A 23,598-nucleotide genomic window follows, 5' to 3' on the forward strand; every position below is an offset into this window, starting at 1 on the left:
CCAAATGGGTCCACTCCACATGGTTTAATTTTATGCTCTAAGAAGTCTTCACAATTAGAGAATGTAGAATAATTGTTATTTTATTTTATACATTTGCCTGTTATCGCTCCACTGGTACCACATCAATACAGAATGGAATTTTATCTTATCCAGACAGAATATGTTCTTCTTGGGTCTTGAGTCTGAGAGGCTGACTCATCAAATGGTGGGCCATTGCTCAAATGCCGAATGCATATGAAAAGGGTTGAAAACCACTGCCGTAGTTAGATGACCTGAGCCCCCCCCCCCCCCCCCCCCCCACCACCACCAGCCGATCTACAAGCTCACGACGCATCACGCCATGACACGTTGTGAGCTTGTAGATCGGCTATTTCCGCCGAACACTCGCCCCCCCCCTGCTAGGGTTAATGTGGTTAACCAGCTCGTCCCAGTTCAGTAATTTGACAAAACGATAGCAGTGGAGCCGAGCGGCTCAAGAATGTGTAGCATCCCAACATGTCCATCGTCTCTATTGTAATACATTGTATGGGGGAGAGCGTGAGAGGCACTGCTAAGGATACAATACCAGGACAGCCTTATAATATTATTGTAGCTACTGCAGGGGTAGGCAACCTTGGGCACTGACTGGTTGCACCATTGGCACGCGGGAGAGTAATCACTGTGTGTGAGAGAGAGGACTTTTCTTTTTCTTTCAAATATCATTATTACTACAAGGCAGAGTCAATCAAATGTAATGTGTCCCGCCCGCTACGGAAGATGGGGTGGGAGTCTGAGAGGTAGGTGGGGTTGTTGTTCTGAGAGATAGGTGCAGGGTTGTTGTTCTGAGAGATAGGTGGGGTTGTTGTTCTGAGAGATAGGTGCAGGGTTGTTGTTCTGAGAGATAGGTGCAGGGTTGTTGTTCTGAGAGGTAGGTGGGGTTGTTGCTCTGAGAGATAGGTGGGGTTGTTGTTCTGAGAGATAGGTGGGGTTGTTGCTCTGAGAGGTAGGTGGGGTTGTTGTTCTGAGAGATAGGTGGGGTTGTTGTTCTGAGAGATAGGTGGGGTTGTTGCTCTGAGAGGTAGGTGGGGTTGTTGCTCTGAGAGGTAGGTGGGGTTGTTGCTCTGAGAGATAGGTGGGGTTGTTGCTCTGAGAGGTAGGTGGGGTTGTTGTTCTGAGAGATAGGTGGGGTTGTTGCTCTGAGAGATAGGTGGGGTTGTTGCTCTGAGAGATAGGTGGGGTTGTTGCTCTGAGAGATAGGTGCAGGGTTGTTGCTCTGAGTCTAATGATCATTACAATGTCCTGAAAGAAGACGTTTCCCCAAATAATGGATATGGACAGCCAAAAAAAAACTAATTATATTTTGATGTGGTTTCATAATTGTACTGAATGTTGATGTTGATGCGGCACACTATCAAGAAAATAAAAACATGTCAAAAAGGTTGCCAACCCCTGAGCTACTGCATAATCGGTCAAGCACCTTGGAATCCCCATTTTGGTTTAGTCTTTTTATCTTTTTTTTAATTACTATTATTGGGGTGGGTGGGGGTTTGTGGCGAGGAGATCCTCGCGTGTGACTGTACATTATTTGCTGCTTCTGCTTCTGTTCTGAGCCCGTACCGGTCCAAAGTCTTCTGCTTCTGTTCTGAGCCCGTACCGGTCCAAAGTCTTCTGCTTCTGTTCTGAGCCCGTACCGGTCCAAAGTCCATCGATGTTTGTCCAAAATCGGAGGATGAGAGTTATACTCGATGGTAGATTAATTATATATTTTTACCCATTGGCAATAAGTATAACTCATGAATTGAAAGGAGAATGTTTGCTTAGTGAGGACATTAAACCTCACAACTGAAAAGACGAGAGAGAACATTGAGCAAAGTAATTTATTTTGATAATACATCCCAGTGTACTTTTAACAGGTTCAAAATACTGTACATGCCTAGATTGTTTAGTTTCCTTTTTTTTCTGGAAATCCGTAGTCATAAAGTACATGTTATAACATTCCATTTATGTAAAAAAAAGAAAAAAAATGTACAGAAAGGAAATTAAAAGAGCAAATCCTTTGATAACACTGCTGTTGCATTTTCTGTGCCCAGCCTACAGCATGCCACTTGTTCTGTCGTTAGGATGATGATCACAGACAGGCAAGAATACTTGAAGAACAATCAAGGTGAGTCTCCCTATGAAGGATACAATCCCACACTTTTCCAGACCCTCAAATGTCCGTATTCGACATTAGAGTACAAAGAGCAAGATGTTATGATGTAAACAGTGGTGGAAAATGTACTCAATTGTTTTACTTAAGTAAAAGTATCAACACTGCAATGTAGAACTACTCTGTTACAAGTAAAAGTCTGGAATTCAAAATGTACTTGAGTAAAAGTACAAAGGTATTGTTTTCAAATGTCTCCCAATATTTTGAAAATAGACGATCTGCAAGCTCACAATATTTCGCATTGCGGCACATTGTGAGTTGAGTAAAAATACAATATTTGCCTTGCCTCTAAGATGTAGTGGAATAGAAGTAAAAGTACTGGAAATTGGAAATGCTCAAGTAAAGTACAAATACCTCAGAATTAATTTCAGTACTTAAGTAAATGTACTTAGTTACTTTTCAACACTGGATGTAAATGATGTAAACATGTAAACCATGTCTGCTATGCTAGCGTAATAACAAGCTCACACTGTCGCAATGCAACGGTAGACCGGTTGCAAAAAAAGGAAGTTGAACTTTTTTGCATAATAATGACATGCCCAAAATAGGGATGCTATAGGTTGAATTTCGTTAACACCAAAGCAGGCAATGCTAAAAAAAGATAATTTAAATAACTGTAAACATTCAAACCTATACAGTAACAGAGGTGGTGTTCATGTACAATGCACTGTGAACTAAAAAAAGAGAACTAAAGTCCATTTACTCCCAACTTCCAACTGCTTCATTTTAGCAAACAATAAAACATAGTTGAATAAATTTAAATGAATACTGAATAAAGAGACTGTCGACGATCTCTGCCCAAAGAGGAAGTAAAGTAATTGATGCAGTCCATCAATTTATTCTTTCAGAAATTCTTACTCTTATTTTTTAGAAAACAGAATAAGGAAAAACTACTTATCCTGACCGGGAAATTACTCGAATCAAATACTTATCCATATGTTTCATAATTGTGTTAGGAACCCTGGCCATAACACTCTTAAAGAGAGGTGTGTGGAAAAGATTGTTTAAATGTGGAAACATCAGCACTTGAAAAAAGTTAAAGTTGTTCTCATCTCATCAGTGGAACTTGAGTCTTTTCTCAGCTTCAAACAGCTTCTGTTCCTCGCCGGAGACACGGTTTCCTTTGATGCTGTTGGGATACATTCACATTCACAATCAGTGCTACAAATCAATCGGTGGTGGCCAGCTGAGAAGAGCCATACAAGACACATGTTAACTTTATAACTATCTTCATGAAGAAAAGGAAATGGGCCATTCATAAACAGCACTTTTACTTTGGCACTTTGGTCACACCGTAGCAAACTGCTCCATTCCCATTGAAATGTATTGGCAGAATCCGCCCTCATAAGTAGAATAAATGTGTGGCGTGACCGTGCCCTTCAAGTATATTTAGCTTTAACAATGGAACAATGGATTTAGCTGAACAATGGAAACAGTATAAACAATCAGAACAATAGTGTAAAAATATAATACAGTAATGTATTGAACAGAACAAAAACTGAAATGCAGAACAGTAAAACAAGTACAATTTTGAGTATTTCTACAGTATATTGTGGTATTGCTACTTTTCCTTAAAGCTGCACTGGGTAACTTTCCTCTTCGACCCCGGATTTGAACCCCATTTTAAGTGCTGACATTTTTACCATTGAGCCAATTAATAGAGCCTGTCTGCTTGCTCAGGAGATGAATTGAATATGGAACACTAGGTCAAACTTCATGTCCAATCATATGTCCAGGTGAGATATGACCTTTGATACAGGTCAGGGGGAGCTGAGGGTACAGCCGTTCCCCGGCCCGGGACTCCATGGGCTTTCCAGCTGTCAGATGATCACGATCACACAGTCACAGACCTTTGCTTGGTCGTACTTTGCGAGCCCTGCCTCTTGGTACGAGCAGCAGGCAGCGGGCCCATTCAAAGCATTATCTCAGGGTGCTGTGAAGCTATTGTTATTGGTCTGTCTATTACGGTACTATTGTATTTTATATATTGTACATAGTTTACGGTATGCACAGGATGTGACTTCGTTACGTCCCCAGCAAGCGCCAGATTATCAGCCAGATTGTATACTACAATAAATATGCCGGTAGGCTAAAGATATTAAGACTTTCTTATTCTCCATTATGCATGGACGCTGCACACTAAAAGCTTGACAGCTACAAATGTCTATTCATTAATAAAAAGGTTACATATTGAAACATTCCCCTGCTGTTTAGACATGATAATGGTTCCTCACCAGATCTCTGTGATGGATGTGTTGTCACACAAGGCTTCAGAGAGCTGCCTCACTCCATCCACAGTCAACTGGTTACTGATTAACCTGCACACACGTGGATTAAATTCAATATTTAAAATGTTTATGTGGTTACACATGCGCGCGTACGTGTGTGCACAGTATAAATGCATGCATGTTGCTCTGACCAGAGATGAGACAGTCCTGTGTTCTTTCTAACCAGCTCAGCCAGGTGTGGCGCCACATCGTCAGTCAACTCATTCTCCACCAACCTGAAACAGTAGAGAGTTCTTAATGAATCAAAAACTCTAAACGTTAGCCTACATGTTGTGCATGAGGCAGATCTCTGCTATTTTCGTTGATTGTTTACCCCAGAATAGGGATGAACAATAGCGGGTCCAGGTGGTCTGACATAATTAATTACTTATTTAGTGCTTTTTAAAGCATTTTATTGAAAACTTAAAAGGTCTAGATGAAATTTGTAATGAATTATGTTTAATTATAAAGGTAAGTTATGTAACATTTTAATCTAAAAATAATGAACTTGACAATGGTGTATTTCTTAAAGCTGTCAATATTCAATGACATGTATTGACGCCGGTATGATCCTGTCATCCAGAAGTGTAGTAAGTGAGGACGTAAACTGAGCGGTCCACCAGGGATGGGGTCCTACCAGAAGATCCTGAGGCAGGTATTCTCTTGGAGCGCTTCAGCCAAGCTCCTCCCACCTTCAGATGTGATGCCATTGGCGGAGAGACTAGAAGAAAGACACCCAGCGTAAATTACTACCATATCAAATGAGTTGATTTCAACCAATGAGCTCACCTCGCTCACCTCAGGTTGGTGAGACTTGGGTGCTTCCTCAGAGCAGCTGCGAACGCTTTCGCTCCCTCGTCCCCGATGGTGTTCCCCCACATTCTGAAAAAACACTTTCTGGATCAGGGGAAACTTCAATATTATCTTGTAAGCCTTCAATCTCTCAATAAATCATTAAATCAATCAATGTTCTGGCTTGGACAAATTGGGGTGGCGGTGGCTCAGGGGTAGAGTGCCTGGATGGCAACCGCAAGGTTGCCAGTTTCGAACCCGGGCTTCCCCAGAGTTAGTGTCGAAGTGTCCTTGAGCAAGACACTGAACCCCTAATTGCTCCTGATGTGCTGGTTGGAGCCTTGCATGGTTTCCGCCGCCATCAGTGTGTGAATGGGTGAATGTAATGCACAATCTATGTCAGGGGTTTTCAACTGATTATGAACCAGGGACCACCAACCTGACTGAGAATCAACCTGGGGACCACCGTTGTGTTGGGAGGGGGGATATGGGCGTTGTGTGGGGGGAAAATTAAAATCACGTTGCTATTGTAACTTACTGAATGTATGAGCGAGCAGAGTTTAAAGAAAGAATGCCATGATTATAAAATGTATATTCATGTTATATTATCAATAAAATGTTTTGGCAAATGTTTTGCCTATTCATTTATTTGGGGTCCCACTTGCAATTATAGCCCCCAGCGCAAAGGGATTTGTTGCGTTTTAATCAACGTGTGTGAAAACATTTAGTGCAAGAGCCATTGTGAAAGGCTGGTCAACTCTTACCCCACGTCAAAAATAGATGTGCTCGTCTGAATGGCACTGGCCAAATATTGCCCTCCGATGCTGGTGATTTTGTTCTTGCCAATCCTAAAGGTAACAGAGTTATGTTGATGTCAACGTCAGAATGAATAAAAAATAAACACCACTCATTTATCATCCTCTTTTAATAAAATCCTACTTGACAGTATTAAGCTTTGGACACTCTTCAATTATCCGTCCAACAAGTCTGGCTCCAACATCTGTGATGTGATTGTTATAGAGCCTGAAAAGAGATCAATACATTCACGTTTAATCACTATTATATTCTGCTTATCCAATAAAGATAAACCAATACAGTCACAGTGTTGGACAGTGGACATTTCCTGAAGTTGTTGCTTTAAAATGCCTGATTCTGTGGTGTTCCATACTTTAATACACTTGTACTAGTGATACACAGACACGTTTGAAGTTGATTGATCGAATGGTGCTCGAGTTATGCATCAGACAGACACAAACATGGGTACACACACACACACACAGATCCTGCAGATTTATCAATGGATTACTTACCCCAGATACTCCAGCAGTTTGTGTTTACAGAGCTCCTCTGCCAGCACCTCCATACTACTGTCTGTGATCTGATTAACAGACAGCCTGGGAACACACAGTTTGGAATCAAATTGACCTCATGCAGTGTCTTGGGTTAATTAAGATTATACATGGAACCTTCTTTTATCGTTTGTTCGTGCGTGTGTGCGTGCAAGCCTCACCTCAGCACTGTCATCTTGCAGAAGGACGGCTTCAGCTGCATGACCCCGTAGTCACTGATGTTGTTGTTGTCCAGGTCCACTCCTATGGGCTTCTCGCGGTGCTGCAGCACAAAGTTCAGCGCGCTGCAGTCGGCCGAGCACACGTTGCAGTACGCCACCTTGATGAAGGTGGCCGTGACGCCCTTGGCCGCCAGCTGTGCCACGTCCTTGCTTCCTGTCTCGTAGATGCACCTCAGCGTCCACAGGAAGTGGGGCAGCACGTGGACCCTCCTGATGCCCTGGGTGGTGTAATGGGGCAAGCCGCGGAGGTGCGACTTGACACTGGTGGAGAGGTAGGTTTTGAGGAAGTCCCTTTTTTTCTTCAGCATCACCGGAGGTGCCGTGTGCTCCAGCAGGCCCGTGTTTGCCTTAGAGAGTAGTCCGCACAAGAAGAGGTTGGCAAACTGAAGATGCTCCGTGTTTCGGAATGGGTCCTGTCCCGGGAGATTGGGAGAGCCGCTGATGCAGGAGGAACAGGGGAGGCAGTGGGTCTCCCTCTTACGGCTGCACTCGGTGAAGAACCTGACCACGGAACTTGTGGCGACCTGCTCGTCCAGCACCAGAGAAAACGCAGCCAAGAAAGACTGCAGGGTCATGTGGAGGAACTCATACGTGGTGGAGCTTCCACAGGCGTCGTAGTGGCTCACGGGTCGGAGGAAGCCCACGAGCAGGTCCTCCTCGATCAGGCCGCAGGCCATCACTTCTTCCTGGCTGAATATGAAGGTGCCTGTTTGTAAGCCCTGTAGGGCCAGCTGCCCGAAGGCGGCCAGAGGCCTCAAGCCTGCTTTGAAAGTCTGGGAAGTGCACCTGGCGCTTCTCTTTGAAAGCTGCCCCGGCGGAGGCAGGGCCACGCGGCTGAGGCAAACCTCGGACAGCAGGAGGAAGACGGCAGTGAGGGTCACGCACGCTTCGGGCAGCTCACAGTTATCGTGCATTCTGTGCAGGTGCTTGAAGCTCTTGAAGACGATCCAGCAGAAGAGCGGCGTGGAGCAGAGGCCACCGAGGCGGGGGTTCGCGTCCAGCTGGGTGGTCACCAGGGATCGGTGCTCCTGCTCTTTGAAGTGCAGGGCGGTGTAAGCCTGGAGGTGAGCCGGGGAGAACCCGCGGAGGACCACCTTCTTCCTGATCATGTTGCTCTGGAACTCTGTGCCCGTCCGTGCCGTCAGGACCTTCTGCGAGCCCCGGAGGAGATTCCCACAGAGCAGACCGATCAGCAGCAGGAGGGGATGCGCCTTGTCGTGTGGTGAGGCCACCGCAGGCATGTTGACCAGATCCAAGTCGCCGTGGATTTCGTCATAGCCATCGAACGTGAAAATTGTCTTCTCCGGAAAGCGGAGGATGTAATTAAACGCCTCGTCGTCCAGATCCTGGTCCGGGTAGCAGTTGTGTCTGAATAGCAGGTCCCGGAGTGAGATCTCGTCCGTGTCTTTGAACGCGCTGAACATTCGACAGCGGAACTTGAAGAAAAATATGGCATCTGTCCGCAGCTCGCGCTTGGACCAGAGGTTCTGCAGCTTCTGCAGAAGGATGGACTTGCCCACTCCGGCGTCCCCCGTCACATAGATTGTCTCAGCCTGGCGGTTGAAGATCCCCTCGTCCCCCAGGAGCTGGTCGGGGCTCTCCAGGAAGCCGAGGCTCTCGTTGGTGCCGTTCAGCAGCTCCATCAGCGTGTCGATGTACAGCTCGTCCAGCAGGGTCTCCTCTCGCTGTGCGTAAGACGTGATGAAGTGTGTGTCCCGGCCTAGTTGATCCCTCAGCTTCTCGCAGTACCTGCTGACTGAGAGGGGACCAAACTAGTGAGTATAGGACCGTGCATGGAGTCTACATTAGTCAAACTGACAATCAATAAGGAAAGAAAATATTTTCTACCAGTGATGTGACTTTTATTTACATCCTTCAAATATTATTGCACCATATCATACACAGTCAGAAATAGGGGCACAGTAATAGTTTATAGTTAACCAGCAGTGGTTCTCAAAGTGGTGTCCGGGGACCCCCATAGGTCCTTGAGGGACATATTTCTACTATACAGCAGTTAAGATGCACAGATCCCAGCTGTCAAATGTATGAAAAACTAAGAAGGAATTATATAGGCCTAACAGGACAGATTGTATGTAACATTACCAGTGCACCACCTTTAGTTTGGTACAAAGTCACTCTGTGAGCTTATGTGTATTTTGTTTAATCAAATACATTTTCTGTACAAAGAACTAGACGTCCTCCTGGCACTAGATACTTGATACTTGATACGTGATAATGTGGACAATAGTGTTCAACATGTTACTGTGAAATACTGACTGAGGTAGAGCGGCTGCCTTGGAATCGAAAGGTTCCCGGTTAGCTCCCTATCTCCCCCTGGGTTTGTGTCGAAGTTGTCTTTGAGCAAGACACTGAACCCCTGACTGCTCCTGATCAGCAGGTTGGTGCCTTGCATGGTTTCCTCTGTCTGTGTTTGAATGGGTGAATCTGCAATTAAAGCGCTTTGAATAAAGGCACTATATGCATCATTTATTTTAAGCAAATTGGTCACTGAGCCTGTACAGGTACACATTTGTGTAAGATACAAAGGCCTTATGTACAATTTTACAAAAGTAAGTTTTTCCATCTCAGTGCCCTGAGAAAAGATCCCAATGAAACTGACAGCTCAGCTCAGTTCATCAGTATCATCCACAAATCACAAACCAGATGATATTTGACAATGCTGGTGTGCGTCACGGGTGAGCTACTGTATGTAAAGAGAGTGATGTCAATTCCAATGGACAATAATGGCTGCAAACACTAGCTGTGCAGCAGAATAGACCATTATTTGTGGTGCACTTTTAAAAGGTAACACGTTAAACAATCAGATTGTATTGTACATGTCATCATGTGAATGAATTTTACATGTAACGGGAACTATCTGAGGGATACATGAATCATGCCTCGATTTAGCATGTTGGACTTCCTTTGTTGCCTCTCTTTTTACACGGCTCTGGTATGTGGCTTTTGAAAGGTGCGTTTGTCATTTCATATCTCTGAAAGCATGATAGGAATTTACAAAACAGGCTTAACTGGAGAATGCCTGCAAATTAAAGTCACCAGTCTGGGACTTCATGTGAAACTCTTTGTAAATACTGTACATTCTAGACCAGAGGTCAGTACAGTCAAAGCCACACTTATAGGTACAAACTCTAAGTGTAGCCTGCACATTAGTAAAAGGTACAAATCAGTAGTACTGTACAATACTTACTGGGATCTGTGTTGACCACTTGTATCTTCTGGATGAACTCTGTTGGCTGGTAGTTGATCTCTTCCAGCCATGGCTGGAGGTCTATGTAAGCATCACGCACTTTATAAAGAACATAAATGAAGCACTCACAGGCCTCCTCTCCTTTACCCTGGACCAGCTCCAAGATTTTGCGTACCTACATGTAGATTATGGTCATAAAGGTAAACAGATTAAAAATGTTAACCACTTAAGCCCTGTTATGCACTGTAGTTCGTCGTATAGCAGTGTCGCACAAAAATAGCCAATCATACTAGCTAAGCTATAAGCCTACATTTGAAAATGATTCAAGATTTTCACCTTATAATGACATAAGGCGAAGATCTTGAATCATTTCCGCCGATAAAAAAATGCCAGTTTAAGAGTTTCAATTTCCATTTCACAGCCAATTGGCATGACTTGTGCCAAGACAACATTTCCCCTTTTAATTTTCACTACCTTATCGGGCGCGGTGGTGGCACGCTGCACTATTTCCACATCCTCCGAACACAGGAAGCCGCCGTGCGCCAGGTTGTCCAGGATGCACTGCGTGCTCTTCAGCTGAGAGACCAGGACCTCTCTGTGCCAGGTGAGGAGCTGGCGCATGGTGACAGGAGAGCCTCCTTCTCCTTTATAACCCATCACTAAGCAGCAGCAGAGGTGAGGTCGTGAGATGCGAAGTCAACTTATTTCGTTGCAACGTTCCTTTTCTTGACTGGGGGCTCGTCCGGGTCCCTTTCTGAAAGGCATTGTCTCTGTCAGGTTAGGTTGCTGATCACAATCCTATGCCATACGGGAGTTTACAATCTCGTCATAATGATGTGTTGCCTATTTCAGAGAAGTTCTATTTTTGTTTTTATTTTTTGTGATTGCTCTATTGTTAGGAGTGGAAATGTGTTCGTTAACGCTCGGTTGCATTTCTGTGGTTTGCGTTCGCCCTGGTCTCTGTTTTGTGCTGGTGGGTACTCGTGTGTGTGTGTGTTTACCAGATGGCAGCGTAATGTTTGATTTTCGGCAATGATCTAGCTGGGGGTGAGATTGTTGGAAAATACTGTGATAAATTTGGATCAGTCGCTGAGTATGGTTGCCACGGTTATTCTCTGCTTGCGCTTTGACCCGTGCCACGGGTAGGGAAAGGCTGTGGTGAAATGACCTTGAGTAATACCTTGTGTTATGGTCAATCAGTAAATCCTTCTGCCACCAAGCCTAGACAAAAGGTTACTGATGTGCTGCCCATATAGGACTGATATTGTGTGTGTGATGTGAGGTTTGATAAAGAGGCTTTTTGTTCGCACCCGCTGTTGGTAATCTCGGGTTAAGTTCGGTCCAGCAGGTTGTGGTACCTCAATTTTGTTTTTCGTTGTGAAGTTCTGTGTTTTGAAACTTTGTCTGGCCATTTAGGCATTCATAAATTGTATTGTCACATTTTGCTTGTTTCTAGTATTAAGTTATGGGTAAACCTAACCAGGTTATCCCTCTGACTCCGTTGTTAACTATCCCAGTCATGATAGGTCCATTTGAATATAACATTATTTTTGTCTGTGTTGGCCCACTTCTCAAATTGAAGTCTGTTTGTTTGATTGTTGTTTTGGTCCCCTTTTCTCCACTCGAAATACCCTTATAGTGACCCCTTTTTTTCCACTTGACATGTCCTTAGACTTAGTGATCTCCTCTTCTTTTCATATTTTTGTACATTTGTGTTAAATGCTTAAACTTTGCCTTAAATTCTAGTAATTCATTCATAAATGTGAAAGGGTATTTGGCATATCCCCACGTACTGTTGAATTTTGGTTACTTTGGTGGTTGATCTGTTGAGTATTTTCTCACACATATTGTGAATATGAAGAGCCAATACTGTGAAAGCCAATACTGTGATTAAGTGATTAATTAATTAAGTGTCTGAAGTGTGACTAATTTATTTCTGTTTTCGCCTTTCTGTTCTTTTTGCAGTTGTACGGAGGTACTGATTTAATTTCGATACCTGCTCCTGTGGTGTTCTTCGTGTCTGTTGTGTTTTGTTCCCCAGAACGTGGTTGCTGCATTCTAAGCTCTAGTGGCTAGCTTGCATGATTCTGAGTCTTTGAAAATTCTGTATTTGTTATTTTGCAGCACCGGATTCCTTGGCCCAATAAGCAGGCATGATTAGTTTGATTCGAAATAATGTCATTTTATTTTCAGATATACTATCTCACACCATTGTCCTCTCCCTTGATGTGGACGTGGGTGTGAATTCTGCTTTTGGGTGATGTGCTTTTATGGCATATTTTGTTTAAAAGTGACTAATTTGTTCGTTAGAAAGTGGTCTGGTCGCCTTGTCTGCTGGTTCCAGAATCCAATGGCAGAGTTTGCACAGGTTTTGAAGATGTGATAATGTCACTAAACCTGTATCTTATGATTTGCCTCTTAGGGAGGATGGTGTAAAGTGTGTGGCTGCAAAAATGTGGTTTGTTGAAATTTGTTAAACTTTGTCTGCTCTAGATTGATAACTGGTATTGGCAGGTCCCGTTATCACCTGTGTGTCGGAGATTTCTGCTTTTGTGATTTTTGTTTCTGTTTTCCTGTGATTTTTGTTTCTGTTTCTTGATGAGTTTTGTGATTCGTACCATACATAATGATACTGGGTTTTGTTTTGTTTGTAGTCCTGTGAAGTTCTCCTGTGTAGCTTGCCTGTCCCAAGTGTCCAGACGCCAGACTAGTTCGAGGCGGATGTCAGTGGCGGTTGGGCTACAGCTGTACTATTACCGAGAATAATGTGGAAACTTGGACCCAGAACGTATGTAGTGGTATACTGTGGGATTTCAGCTCGGAAATTTGTCACAAGAAAGGAGTTGATTATGTCTGGGCAGTTGCCCTTTCTCATGTTTGTCCCCCTGACAGACTGAACTTCTTCGTTTGGGGGAGGAAGTTCTCTTTAAAGGGGGGGGTGTTACGGACCATGGTCCTTCTGAGTATTTGTTATTGATGTTGTGATGGTTAATTGTTATGATGATAATTAGTTGAGCTGTGAATAATATTTATAGTATGGAAATGTTGGTCTTCTGTGGATGGCTTGTATTATAATTTGTTTCTTTCTGTGTTTCATGTAAGGTATTGAATGGAGCTGAATGGAGTATGTTGGAGAGTGAGAAAGGCTGATGGCTGGCAGTGAATGATTGAATGCAGACTTGCCTGTGAGATTGACAGGTCCATGTTCGGACCTGCCCCTCCTTCCTGATTGGGTGTCTTCGCCCACACCCTAATCCCAGTTGGCTGTGCCTAGTTGGCTGTTGCCTATAAAAGCTCAGTTGAACTTTTGCTCTGGAGAGGACGACAGCAGTTTGCAGCAGATACTCGGTTCCGCTGTCCTCCACCCTTTGCCTGCCCTTTTGTTTGCTTTTGTTTGTTTTAGTTTCTTTGTCTTCGATTCCGTTTTGTTCTGTAAGTTTTGCCTTAGCTCCTTTTGTTATCTGTTTGTTCCCTTTAAGAGTAAAACCCTAGTTTGTTATTATTATTGTTATTATTCTGTCTGTAGTATTTGTTTAATGTAACCCACTGTCCTTTTGTAAGGGTGTTGGGTCCCTTTTTGTTTTTCTCTTCATTGTAATTCTGTTAGTTAGGTTAGTTAGGGTTTAGTATTGTATTTTTGTTCTTGGTTAGGGATTGAGTTAGGGGTAAACCTTTTATTTTCTAGATAGATACTTTTGCTATGTAAACCGCACCCTGAAGCAATAATTAAAAAAAAAAAGATAATTGATTTAGGCTTTGTGAAAGATGTTCACTTTATCGTAGCCAGAAAGGAGATGATAGTTGTGAGTAGGGCAGTAGGGTCAGCTACAGCCCTGCCCCAACTGTATCGTGCCTTGCCTTTATAGTAGATCACTGAATTAGTAAGTCTGAATTTATACATATTTTTTGTCTTCAGTAGACCTACGCCCTTTCACTGAATTCTGAATCCATGAACCCCCTTTCCCTGACTACAGCATTTTGATTAATAATTTATTTTTGCTCAAAATAAATGATAAAGTATTTGTTTTACACTTAAGAGATCAGCATCCCACAAAGTTTGACAAACTTTTAGCATTCACTTCCTCACGTGCAGGCCTGGAAAAAGTACTAAATTAGTTTACTTAAGTAAAAGTAAAAATACCTACTGCAATGTAGAAAGACTGCAATGTAGAAATAGGTATTGGTATACAAGGTATTGGCTACTTAAAGTACCAAAAGTAGAAAGTAGCCTACTCAGTCATTATGCAGAATGTCCCATTTCACACATTTTCAAATGTATACAATGAATTAAGATTATTTTGAAAATAGATCTACAACATTGCAGTGCGACTTTATTGTGAGCTTGATCGCTATTTTCAAAAGGCCATTATTAGAGGTCTGAAGTGGTTAATGTAGGCCTAGCTAGGTTTTGTAATAATAATAAAAATCTAAGTAACTAAGTAGTAGGCCTATGGCTAAGTAAAGTTTTCAAATGATTGCAGTGGAGTAACTAAAAGTACAAAAATATTTGCCTATAAAGATGTAGTGGAGTAGAAGAAAAGGTAGGCTACTGAATATTTGCAATACAGTAAAGTAAAGATTAGCCCTGAAACATGACTGCCATGATGATTATCATGACTCTCGTATGAATACGAGAGTCATGAACCATGGCTAAGTAAACATAGGCCTACCTCCAAATTATACTTATACAGTACTTGAGTAAATGTACTTAGTTACTTTCCAGGCTCCAGCACTGCCCCATGCACTGTATACTTCATCATCTTTTTACTGAAGCAACACGTAGGCTACCTGCCTATAAAAGTATAAATGCAATACACATCAATAAGGGATCTCTCGATTGTTTTCTCTCTTCCCAAATGTTGAATAATATTGATCATTACTTTACTATTAATGTTTAATAGCCTACTATAGGGCAGTGTACTATGACATATAGAACGTCAGGCTACAAACGTTTGATGAATTGAACAATGTGGACCCTGTTGTAAACAAGTGTAATGCTTAATTGGGTCGTCCACTCACAGTTGACAGTCTTTGTATTGAGTTTGTGCTTAAAATGTACTGTAAATTCTACAAACTGTTAATAAATATTTCAATCAATCAACCAATCAAACAAAATAAGAAACAAATTGCATGTTTTGTTTTACTCCCGCCATCTCGGGACTTTCCACCACTCTTCTTTAGAGGGACTAATATATTAACGTCAAACCATTTCAGTTAGTTGTCAAACAGCCGATCATTAAATGTAACGGTTACAACTTACAACAAAAAGCACGTGCTCTCGCTCAATCAATGTGTCAGATAATGTTTACATACCCTGTCAGTCGCTAAATCCGACCATTGTGTATAGTTCAGTTCAGTTCAGTTCAGTTCAGATGAATGGTCGCTCTGCTCCAGTAGGCTACGCCGCCCATTAAGTATACTATTCACATAATTTATGTCGCTCTTAAATACAAATACATCCTCACAATCTCGACGGTGTTTTCTATACCTGCATGGCATATGCATCGCTGTGGTCCACCCACATGCACCTGGTATCAATGTAGAAAACTCCTATACAAATAGTAGTAGAAGATTATGCTCCACAGAAAAAGGAAGTGAAAGTGAAAATACGTCATCTCTTGCTAGCTATTGTGAAACCACAGAGCCCTATAGCTAAATAAGACCAAAATAACAGTATGATTAAACAATATACTATTTTAAATAAACAACCTACATAGGCCTGCAGTACAGCCAGACAGTTCGATATTTACCTTTTTAATCAAACTAATCAAATCAAATCATTCTTTAATTTGGAATGTTTAGAAATCTGCTAAATGCCCACATTGTAAATCGTAACCACATTACATGACAATTACATATTTATTAAAGCATGAGTGTCTATTTCAAACACAAAGTGTTTTTTGATAGTGATATTTTGACAGCAACTGTCATAATGTCACCCCCCTCCCTATCTAAGTATTGGACAGTATTAAGATGTTGATATTGATTTTGTATTAATCTTTAGGGCCCCAAATCATACCCTAGAAAGCATTATAGTGTCTATTTAAAACTGCCTGTCATAATTTCACCCCCCTCCCCATCTAATTATTGGACAGTATTAGGTTGATATTCAGTTTGAATTCGTCCGTAGGGCCCCAAATCCCACCTTAGAAAGCATAAGTGTCTATTTCAAACGAGTGTTTTTTGACTGGGGTGTCATATTTTGACGGCAGTAACTGCCTGTCATAATTTCACCCCCTCCGTATCGAAGTATTGGACAGTATAAAGATGATCTTTACGGACCCAAATCATACCCTAGAAAGCACAAGTGTCTATTTAAAACATAAAGTGTTTTAGGTATTATAATACTTGACATTAATAAATCAGTATAATGTGTTATGATAAAGGTCTACATTTTTTTAAAGTAGCCTACTTTAGATATAATTATAAATGTTTATGAGAAAATTATAGTCTTATAAGATTTTTTATAATGCGTTATAAACATGGAATACATACAGTAGCAAGTTATGAAGTATTATAATACTTGATATTATAAGTCATTATAATAAAGTTTATAATATGTTACGATTAAGCTTATGAAGTATAATGATTATTTACCAGCGCTTATAAATATAACGCTACATGTTTATGAGAAGATTATAATATCTTATAAGTGTGTTCATAATGCGTTTTAACGTGTAGGGATGCATAGCAAGTGTTACCATGGAAAACCAAAATCTTTTGGATATATTTTATTTCTATTGCTGTCATAATCAAATGTAATGTTGATAATAATGGCACACTGATAATCAAGAAAATAAATCAGAATGTCTAGACTGTCTGCTAAATGCCTAAATTGTAGACTAGAAGGATAATCTTTCCTGTAGTTTTTTTGTCCTACACATGAAGCTTTTTATCAGTAGGACTCAAATCCGGGATCTGGTCCAGAACAGATGGACCACTGTATCCATTGGTCTCCAACGCCTCCAGTTTGTCTACGTAATGCTGTGGTAGACCATTCTGTATCGCACCCAGACACACTACCTGCATGAAAGAACAACAAAACAGGTTGAAGAGGTTTAACTATTTAGAAAGCTTTCCATTCATTTGTTGTAACATTGCTTAGAGTTAAGCCGTGTTATGCAATGCTGTTAAAAAAGGTTATGCAATGTTATGGAATGTTCATCCATCAGTCGAGGAAAACTTGGCTGTACTTTTTTCATCACGTGTCATGACCTCAATACTAATAATTAATAATAATAATTGACTTTGAATATAAAGCTTTTTGTATGGTGTGAGGTATTCAAAAGGGGACCTTTGAAAGAAGAACTGCCAGGAACTTGCATAAACATTACACTCCTGTTTCGGTCGTTTCGACCTTCATCCATTTTGTCATTTGGAAAGGTGAGGTGTAAGGTGTTGTAGTATACAACATGCTGTGTACTGATACAAGGTACTTGTACGTTAATATGCAGTGTACTTGAGATGTATTTGTGTACGCCAGGAGTGTAATAGACTGACTGTCTATCAGCCACTGGAGACAGCTCATAGAGCAAGGTCGACTTGCTGCTAGCTGTTGTTATTGTTATGTCTCAGTGGCACGTCATCAGGACACGGAGATCCAGGGCTATATATGATTCTGTATGTGTAATAAACTATGTGAATTAATTAATGTGACCAAGTCTTCGTGTCATGTTAATCTCTTCTCCCGGGCCGGCCTGTCCGTCCTGCCCATGGAAATGCCAAAGGTCGTCACACACCAGAACCAGACGAGGGTCCAAGTACTTAGAATATAATCATAATAAGGTACGAATGTAAACATTAAGTAAGGTGGAGAGGTGAGGTATAAGGTATGAATGTAAACCTTTTTGTAAGGTGGAGAGGTGAGGTAAGGTTTGAAGTTGTTCATCTGATAGGTTCGACAGAGCATTTCTCCCTCATCTGTGAGCACGCGCACCTCCAAAGGTCGGTACATTCTCTCCTGCCTGTAAAATGGGAATTAAATATGTCAAAAGATTTCAGAGGCAGAATTATTCAACAAACCAGTGTTTTAACAAATACTGTATTACTTTGTGAGGTTGTGCATGGAGGTGAACAGCAACAAATAATCAGATCTATTTACAAATAATTTCTCACATAAAGTTCAATAGAAGATAAGGATTCATTCACTTGTTGTAAAGCATAGTAGCCTATCTACTTGATATAGTTTTGTTGTTATTTTCAACCACACCAAATCTTTACAGTGATCACAATGACCTGTCCAAAGATATGAGGTTTTCATTGTCCAGTCTCCACACGACGCCCCAAACATCTTCCCCGTCACTCTGCTCAATAGTAGCAACACCTCCATGCCAGGAGTTGGATCCATCAAAGTTTGGGTTGTGGTGTCCGAATTGGAGGGTGTAATTCTGCCCAGAAAAGGATTGAAATACAGTATAGCAACAGGCTCATTGATCACTGTAAATAGAAACAAACACGAGCAAACTAAAAATGTGATTTGCTGGACAGCCCGTGCCATGAATGAATTACAATAGCAGAAGGAGTGCTGGCTATTTTCTTTAATATCACTTTAATATGGAAATTTCTTTTATGAATTCTGTCTCATGATTAGATGAAAGTGGTATCCTGACCTGAACACGAATATTCTGTTATTCTGTTTATTATTATACATATATTTAACAATATATCAACACATATCACAGTTCCTAATAAAATTAAACACTTATAGGCTACTTATACTAAGTAATTTAGATGGTTATATGCATTTCAGTTATATGCCAATATGACATTTTAAGTGTACATTTGCTGACTGGAATTGGGAAGCCCCCCCCCCCCCTCTCTCTCTCATTTATATATATATATATATATATATATATATATATATATATATATATATATATATATATATATTATTATTTTTTGTTTTTGGCTTCATCATGCAATAGACTTCTGCTATGTCAAATAAAACACTAACAAGTGTGTACGACCTCTTGGGATAATCACATTCTAACAATTCTATTCTCTACATTGTCATAGCAGCCTACCATTAATCGTCCAGTTGTCACGAACGTAGCAGAGGGGTTCCTCACATGGATCCTCTCCTTCAGCAAATTACTCCCGTACCCAAAATACAGAAAATGGTCCGATGAATTATTAGACCCAAATTCATTGTTTCCAAGACCGCTGATGCTGGTTGCTGCATTCGCCATCTGTAAAAGAAAAACCAAAAGAAACCCCTTAGCATAATACCGCAGGTAAGACATGTTGTTGTTTAACTTGTTTATTCCTAAACCAAACGGCATCCTGGTCAGTGCCGTGGTGGGGCGGATGGGCTGCTAAGCAACATTGGATCAGGAGGGTTCACGTTCACGTCATGAACTCATGGACCGAACGAGAGAGCAAGCAACGTGGACGCCGATTGGCTGACTGAAATGGACTCTGTCCTGGAATCAATTTTCTTTGCAGGTTGCTGATCCGGTCTGAGAATAGAACGGATACGGAAACATTCCCCACATGTTTGTGTGCGTACAAATGACCGGATACAGTAGGCGGGCTCTACATCGCATCAGATCACTGAGCAAGCCTAAAGGAATACAGGCAGTCTGCGAAAAAGCCTGATGACACGTTTATAATCCGTTGACCGATTCATAAAACACACACAATCGCCTCTTCTGTTTTGGCATTATAGGCTACACATAATCACATTTTATGAAGATCTTGTTTTGTAGTGCAGGGGTGCCCACATCATTGGGCCAAAGGCTGTGCAGGTCGAACACTTGATTGATTGATTGAAATATTTATTAACAGTTTGCAGAATTTACAGTACATTTCAAGCACAAACTCAATACAAAGACTGTTAACTTTGAGTGGACGACCCAATTAAGCATTACACTTGTTTACAACAGGGTCCACATTGTTCAATTCATCAAAACATTTAGAGACATACAAATAGACATTTCTATGTAGCTAAAGAACAGAACAGGAATTCATCATATAGGAAGCAAAAAGGGAAAAGATACATATACAGTGAGGGGAAATGGGGGGGTGGGGGGGTGGGGGGATTCACATGACATGTCCCGGCCTAAAACATATGTATAATTTAAATAAAAAATATATAATGTGGCATCTGCCATCTGGCACTCAAGAGTGTTGAGTACAAACAGCATTACATAATAATTGTCCCCCTTTATTTCCCAAGTGTGTTTGTCATTATGTAACACTTCATAATGACAACATGTGAGGGTACCTACCCTAGGGGACACGGGGAGAACATGTGAGGGTAGGGTACCTACAATAGGGGGACATGGGGAGAACATGCAAACTCCACACAGAAAGGCCCGTTCGCCAACCCCGCCTCGGGTATCGACACTGATGACGCGCAGGAGCCCACAGTGTCGCCAGTGGGAATCGAACCCAGGACCTTCTAGCGGTGCTCAGTAAAAACAGAGAGATCATGTGTTGGGGTTAGGGCGCGGTGAGTCGCTCGCTTACCACTCACTTACCCCCTGGGACCTCCCCAAGGACCCCCTGGGACCTCCCTAAAGACCCCCTGGAACCACTAGGACCCCCTGGACCCCCCCCAAGACCCCCTGGGACCTCCCCAAGGACCCCCTGGGACCTCCCCAAGGACCCCCTGGAAAATTATATTTATTAAAATAATTATATTACTGTCGTCGGTTTGTGAACATCGGGGCCAGGGTTCTCCTCCCCATCGACGACTGAGAATGTTTCTTTCTTTCTTTCAAACTATATTGTTTTTGCATCTAGTTCAAGGTCCATTATTCATTCAGTATCTGAGCCACGGACGGACCACTATTTGAGGCCATTTAGCCTCTCAGACCCATTTGAGCCACTGACCACCGTTGTGAGAGTCTATAAATGTAAACTTAATACTGGTCTGACACTGACTCCCCCCCTCCCCCTCATTTAAGGACTCCACGGTCCTAAGTTCCTAACCCAGTTCCATACTGAAGCATACTAGGGCCTTTACTGTTCCTAATATAGAACGGATACGGAAACATTCCCCACATGTTTGTGTGCGTACAAATGACCGGATACAGTAGGCGGGCTCTACATCGCATCAGATCACTGAGCAAGCCTAAAGGAATACAGGCAGTCTGCGAAAAAGCCTGATGACACGACGTTTATAATCCGTTGACCGATTCATAAAACACACACAATCGCCTCTTCTGTTTTGGCATTATAGGCTACACATAATCACATTTTATGAAGATCTTGTTTTGTAGTGCAGGGGTGCCCACATCATTGGGCCAAAGGCTGTGCAGGTCGAACACTTGATTGATTGATTGAAATATTTATTAACAGTTTGCAGAATTTACAGTACATTTCAAGCACAAACTCAATACAAAGACTGTTAACTTTGAGTGGACGACCCAATTAAGCATTACACTTGTTTACAACAGGGTCCACATTGTTCAATTCATCAAAACATTTAGAGACATACAAATAGACATTTCTATGTAGCTAAAGAACAGAACAGGAATTCATCATATAGGAAGCAAAAAGGGAAAAGATACATATACAGTGAGGGGAAATGGGGGGGTGGGGGGGGGGGGTGGGGGGATTCACATGACATGTCCCGGCCTAAAACATATGTATAATTTAAATAAAAAATATATAATGTGGCATCTGCCATCTGGCACTCAAGAGTGTTGAGTACAAACAGCATTACATAATAATTGTCCCCCTTTATTTCCCAAGTGTGTTTGTCATTATGTAACACTTCATAATGACAACATGTGAGGGTACCTACCCTAGGGGACACGGGGAGAACATGTGAGGGTAGGGTACCTACAATAGGGGGACATGGGGAGAACATGCAAACTCCACACAGAAAGGCCCGTTCGCCAACCCCGCCTCGGGTATCGACACTGATGACGCGCAGGAGCCCACAGTGTCGCCAGTGGGAATCGAACCCAGGACCTTCTAGCGGTGCTCAGTAAAAACAGAGAGATCATGTGTTGGGGTTAGGGCGCGGTGAGTCGCTCGCTTACCACTCACTTACCCCCTGGGACCTCCCCAAGGACCCCCTGGGACCTCCCTAAAGACCCCCTGGAACCACTAGGACCCCCTGGACCCCCCCCAAGACCCCCTGGGACCTCCCCAAGGACCCCCTGGACCCCCTGGGACCTCCCCAAGGACCCCCTGGAAAATTATATTTATTAAAATAATTATATTACTGTCGTCGGTTTGTGAACATCGGGGCCAGGGTTCTCCTCCCCATCGACGACTGAGAATGTTTCTTTCTTTCTTTCAAACTATATTGTTTTTGCATCTAGTTCAAGGTCCATTATTCATTCAGTATCTGAGCCACGGACGGACCACTATTTGAGGCCATTTAGCCTCTCAGACCCATTTGAGCCACTGACCACCGTTGTGAGAGTCTATAAATGTAAACTTAATACTGGTCTGACACTGACTCCCCCCCTCCCCCTCATTTAAGGACTCCACGGTCCTAAGTTCCTAACCCAGTTCCATACTGAAGCATACTAGGGCCTTTACTGTTCCTAATATATGTTAACGACATGACTTCAGCTTGTGACTGCAACTTGTTCCTGTTCGCAGATGACTCAGCACTGCTGGTCTCGGACAGGAACAAACTGCAGGTTGAAAAGACCCTCAGCTCTGAACTCGGTAGAATCTGCACCTGGCTCGCTGATAACAAACTATCCTTACACCTTGGAAAAACTGAATCCATCCTCTTCGGATCAAATAGTAATCTCAGCAAGGCAGATGGCTTCTTGGTTAGAGTGGGTGACAATATTATCACACGAAAAGATCAAATTACCTACCTAGGTTCCATCCTGGAGGCCAATCTTTCCGGTGATAAAATGGCCACCAACGTAATCAAAAAAGTCAATCAAAGAACAAGATTCCTTTACAGGATCTCCTCACTGGTCAGCAAAAACACCTTGAAGACCTTAACAGGAGCCCTCGTACAAGGTTTCTTTGACTATGCATCCACCTCTTGGTACCACAGCACCTCAAAGGCCCTTAAAACAAGGCTCCAGACCTCCCAAAACAAACTGGTCAGGCTCCTACTTGGCCTCACCCCCCGAACCCACCTCACCCCTGCCCACTTTGACAGGCTGGGATGGCTTAGGGTCGACGACAGAGTACAGCATCTTGCAATGGGTCTGGTCCACAAGATTCGATACACCACCAAGATACCCATGTACCTGTCTAAATACTTCCTTAATGTAAATGAAGTCCACACCCACAACACCAGAGGGAGTGCAACAAACCATGTACAACCCAGATTCGGCACAAACAAGGGGCTAAATTATTTTCGCTCCTATGCCACAAAAATGTGGAACGCCCTACCAACAGTCATTAAGACATGTGAATCCCTTGACTCCTTCAAAACCGCTCTCAAAGGGCACCTACGGATGGCTGCAATTCGAAACTGGCCTCTGTAAAATCTGAATCCCCCACCCCCCCCCACCCCCATTTCCCCTCACTGTATAATGTATCTTTTCCCTTTTTTGCTTCCTATATGATGAATTCCTGTTCTGTTCTTTAGCTACATAGAAATGTCTATTTGTATGTCTCTAAATGTTTGTATGTCTCTAAA

At 42.3% G+C, this 23,598-nt stretch overlaps 2 protein-coding genes across 2 annotated transcripts; both read right to left on the reverse strand.

The window, feature by feature from the left end:
- Positions 1–2,700: 2,700 nt before the first annotated feature.
- Positions 2,701–15,566, reverse strand: nod1 (nucleotide-binding oligomerization domain containing 1). Its single transcript, XM_083761177.1, has 12 exons — positions 15,339–15,566; positions 10,500–10,755; positions 10,026–10,200; positions 6,758–8,573; positions 6,558–6,641; positions 6,187–6,270; positions 6,012–6,095; positions 5,254–5,337; positions 5,093–5,176; positions 4,608–4,691; positions 4,423–4,506; positions 2,701–3,317 (listed from the first exon to the last, which is right to left on the reverse strand). The coding sequence occupies exons 2-12, from the start codon at positions 10,680–10,682 to the stop codon at positions 3,245–3,247; spliced, it is 2,835 nt and encodes a 944-aa protein (XP_083617303.1). The 5' UTR covers positions 10,683–10,755; positions 15,339–15,566; the 3' UTR covers positions 2,701–3,244.
- Positions 15,567–16,869: 1,303 nt separating this feature from the next.
- On the reverse strand, positions 16,870–19,346 carry LOC310856207 (gamma-glutamylcyclotransferase-like). The gene is made up of 4 exons (XM_083761478.1): positions 19,049–19,346; positions 18,261–18,412; positions 17,869–17,989; positions 16,870–17,048 (listed from the first exon to the last, which is right to left on the reverse strand). Exons 1-4 carry the CDS (start codon positions 19,304–19,306, stop codon positions 16,902–16,904), a joined length of 678 nt encoding a protein of 225 aa, XP_083617604.1. The 5' UTR covers positions 19,307–19,346; the 3' UTR covers positions 16,870–16,901.
- Between the last annotated feature and the right edge of the window lie 4,252 nt (positions 19,347–23,598).

This window comes from Protomyctophum parallelum (genome assembly GCF_964188405.1).
Source record: "Protomyctophum parallelum genome assembly, chromosome: 3".
NCBI lineage: Eukaryota > Metazoa > Chordata > Actinopteri > Myctophiformes > Myctophidae > Protomyctophum > Protomyctophum parallelum.

Coding starts and splice junctions, on each gene's coding strand:
- LOC310856207 (XM_083761478.1), bottom strand. CDS start 19,306: ATGCCGTTTGGTTTAGGAATAAACAAGTTAAACAACAACATGTCTTAC. Junction 18,413..19,048: donor TGACAACTGGACGATTAATG/GTAGGCTGCTAT, acceptor TTTTCTGGGCAG/AATTACACCCTCCAATTCGG. Junction 17,049..17,868: donor CCTCTCCACCTTACAAAAAG/GTTTACATTCAT, acceptor TCTTTCATGCAG/GTAGTGTGTCTGGGTGCGAT.
- nod1 (XM_083761177.1), bottom strand. CDS start 10,682: ATGGGTTATAAAGGAGAAGGAGGCTCTCCTGTCACCATGCGCCAGCTC. Junction 6,096..6,186: donor CCAAAGCTTAATACTGTCAA/GTAGGATTTTAT, acceptor TGTTACCTTTAG/GATTGGCAAGAACAAAATCA. Junction 3,318..4,422: donor ACATCCATCACAGAGATCTG/GTGAGGAACCAT, acceptor GTATCCCAACAG/CATCAAAGGAAACCGTGTCT.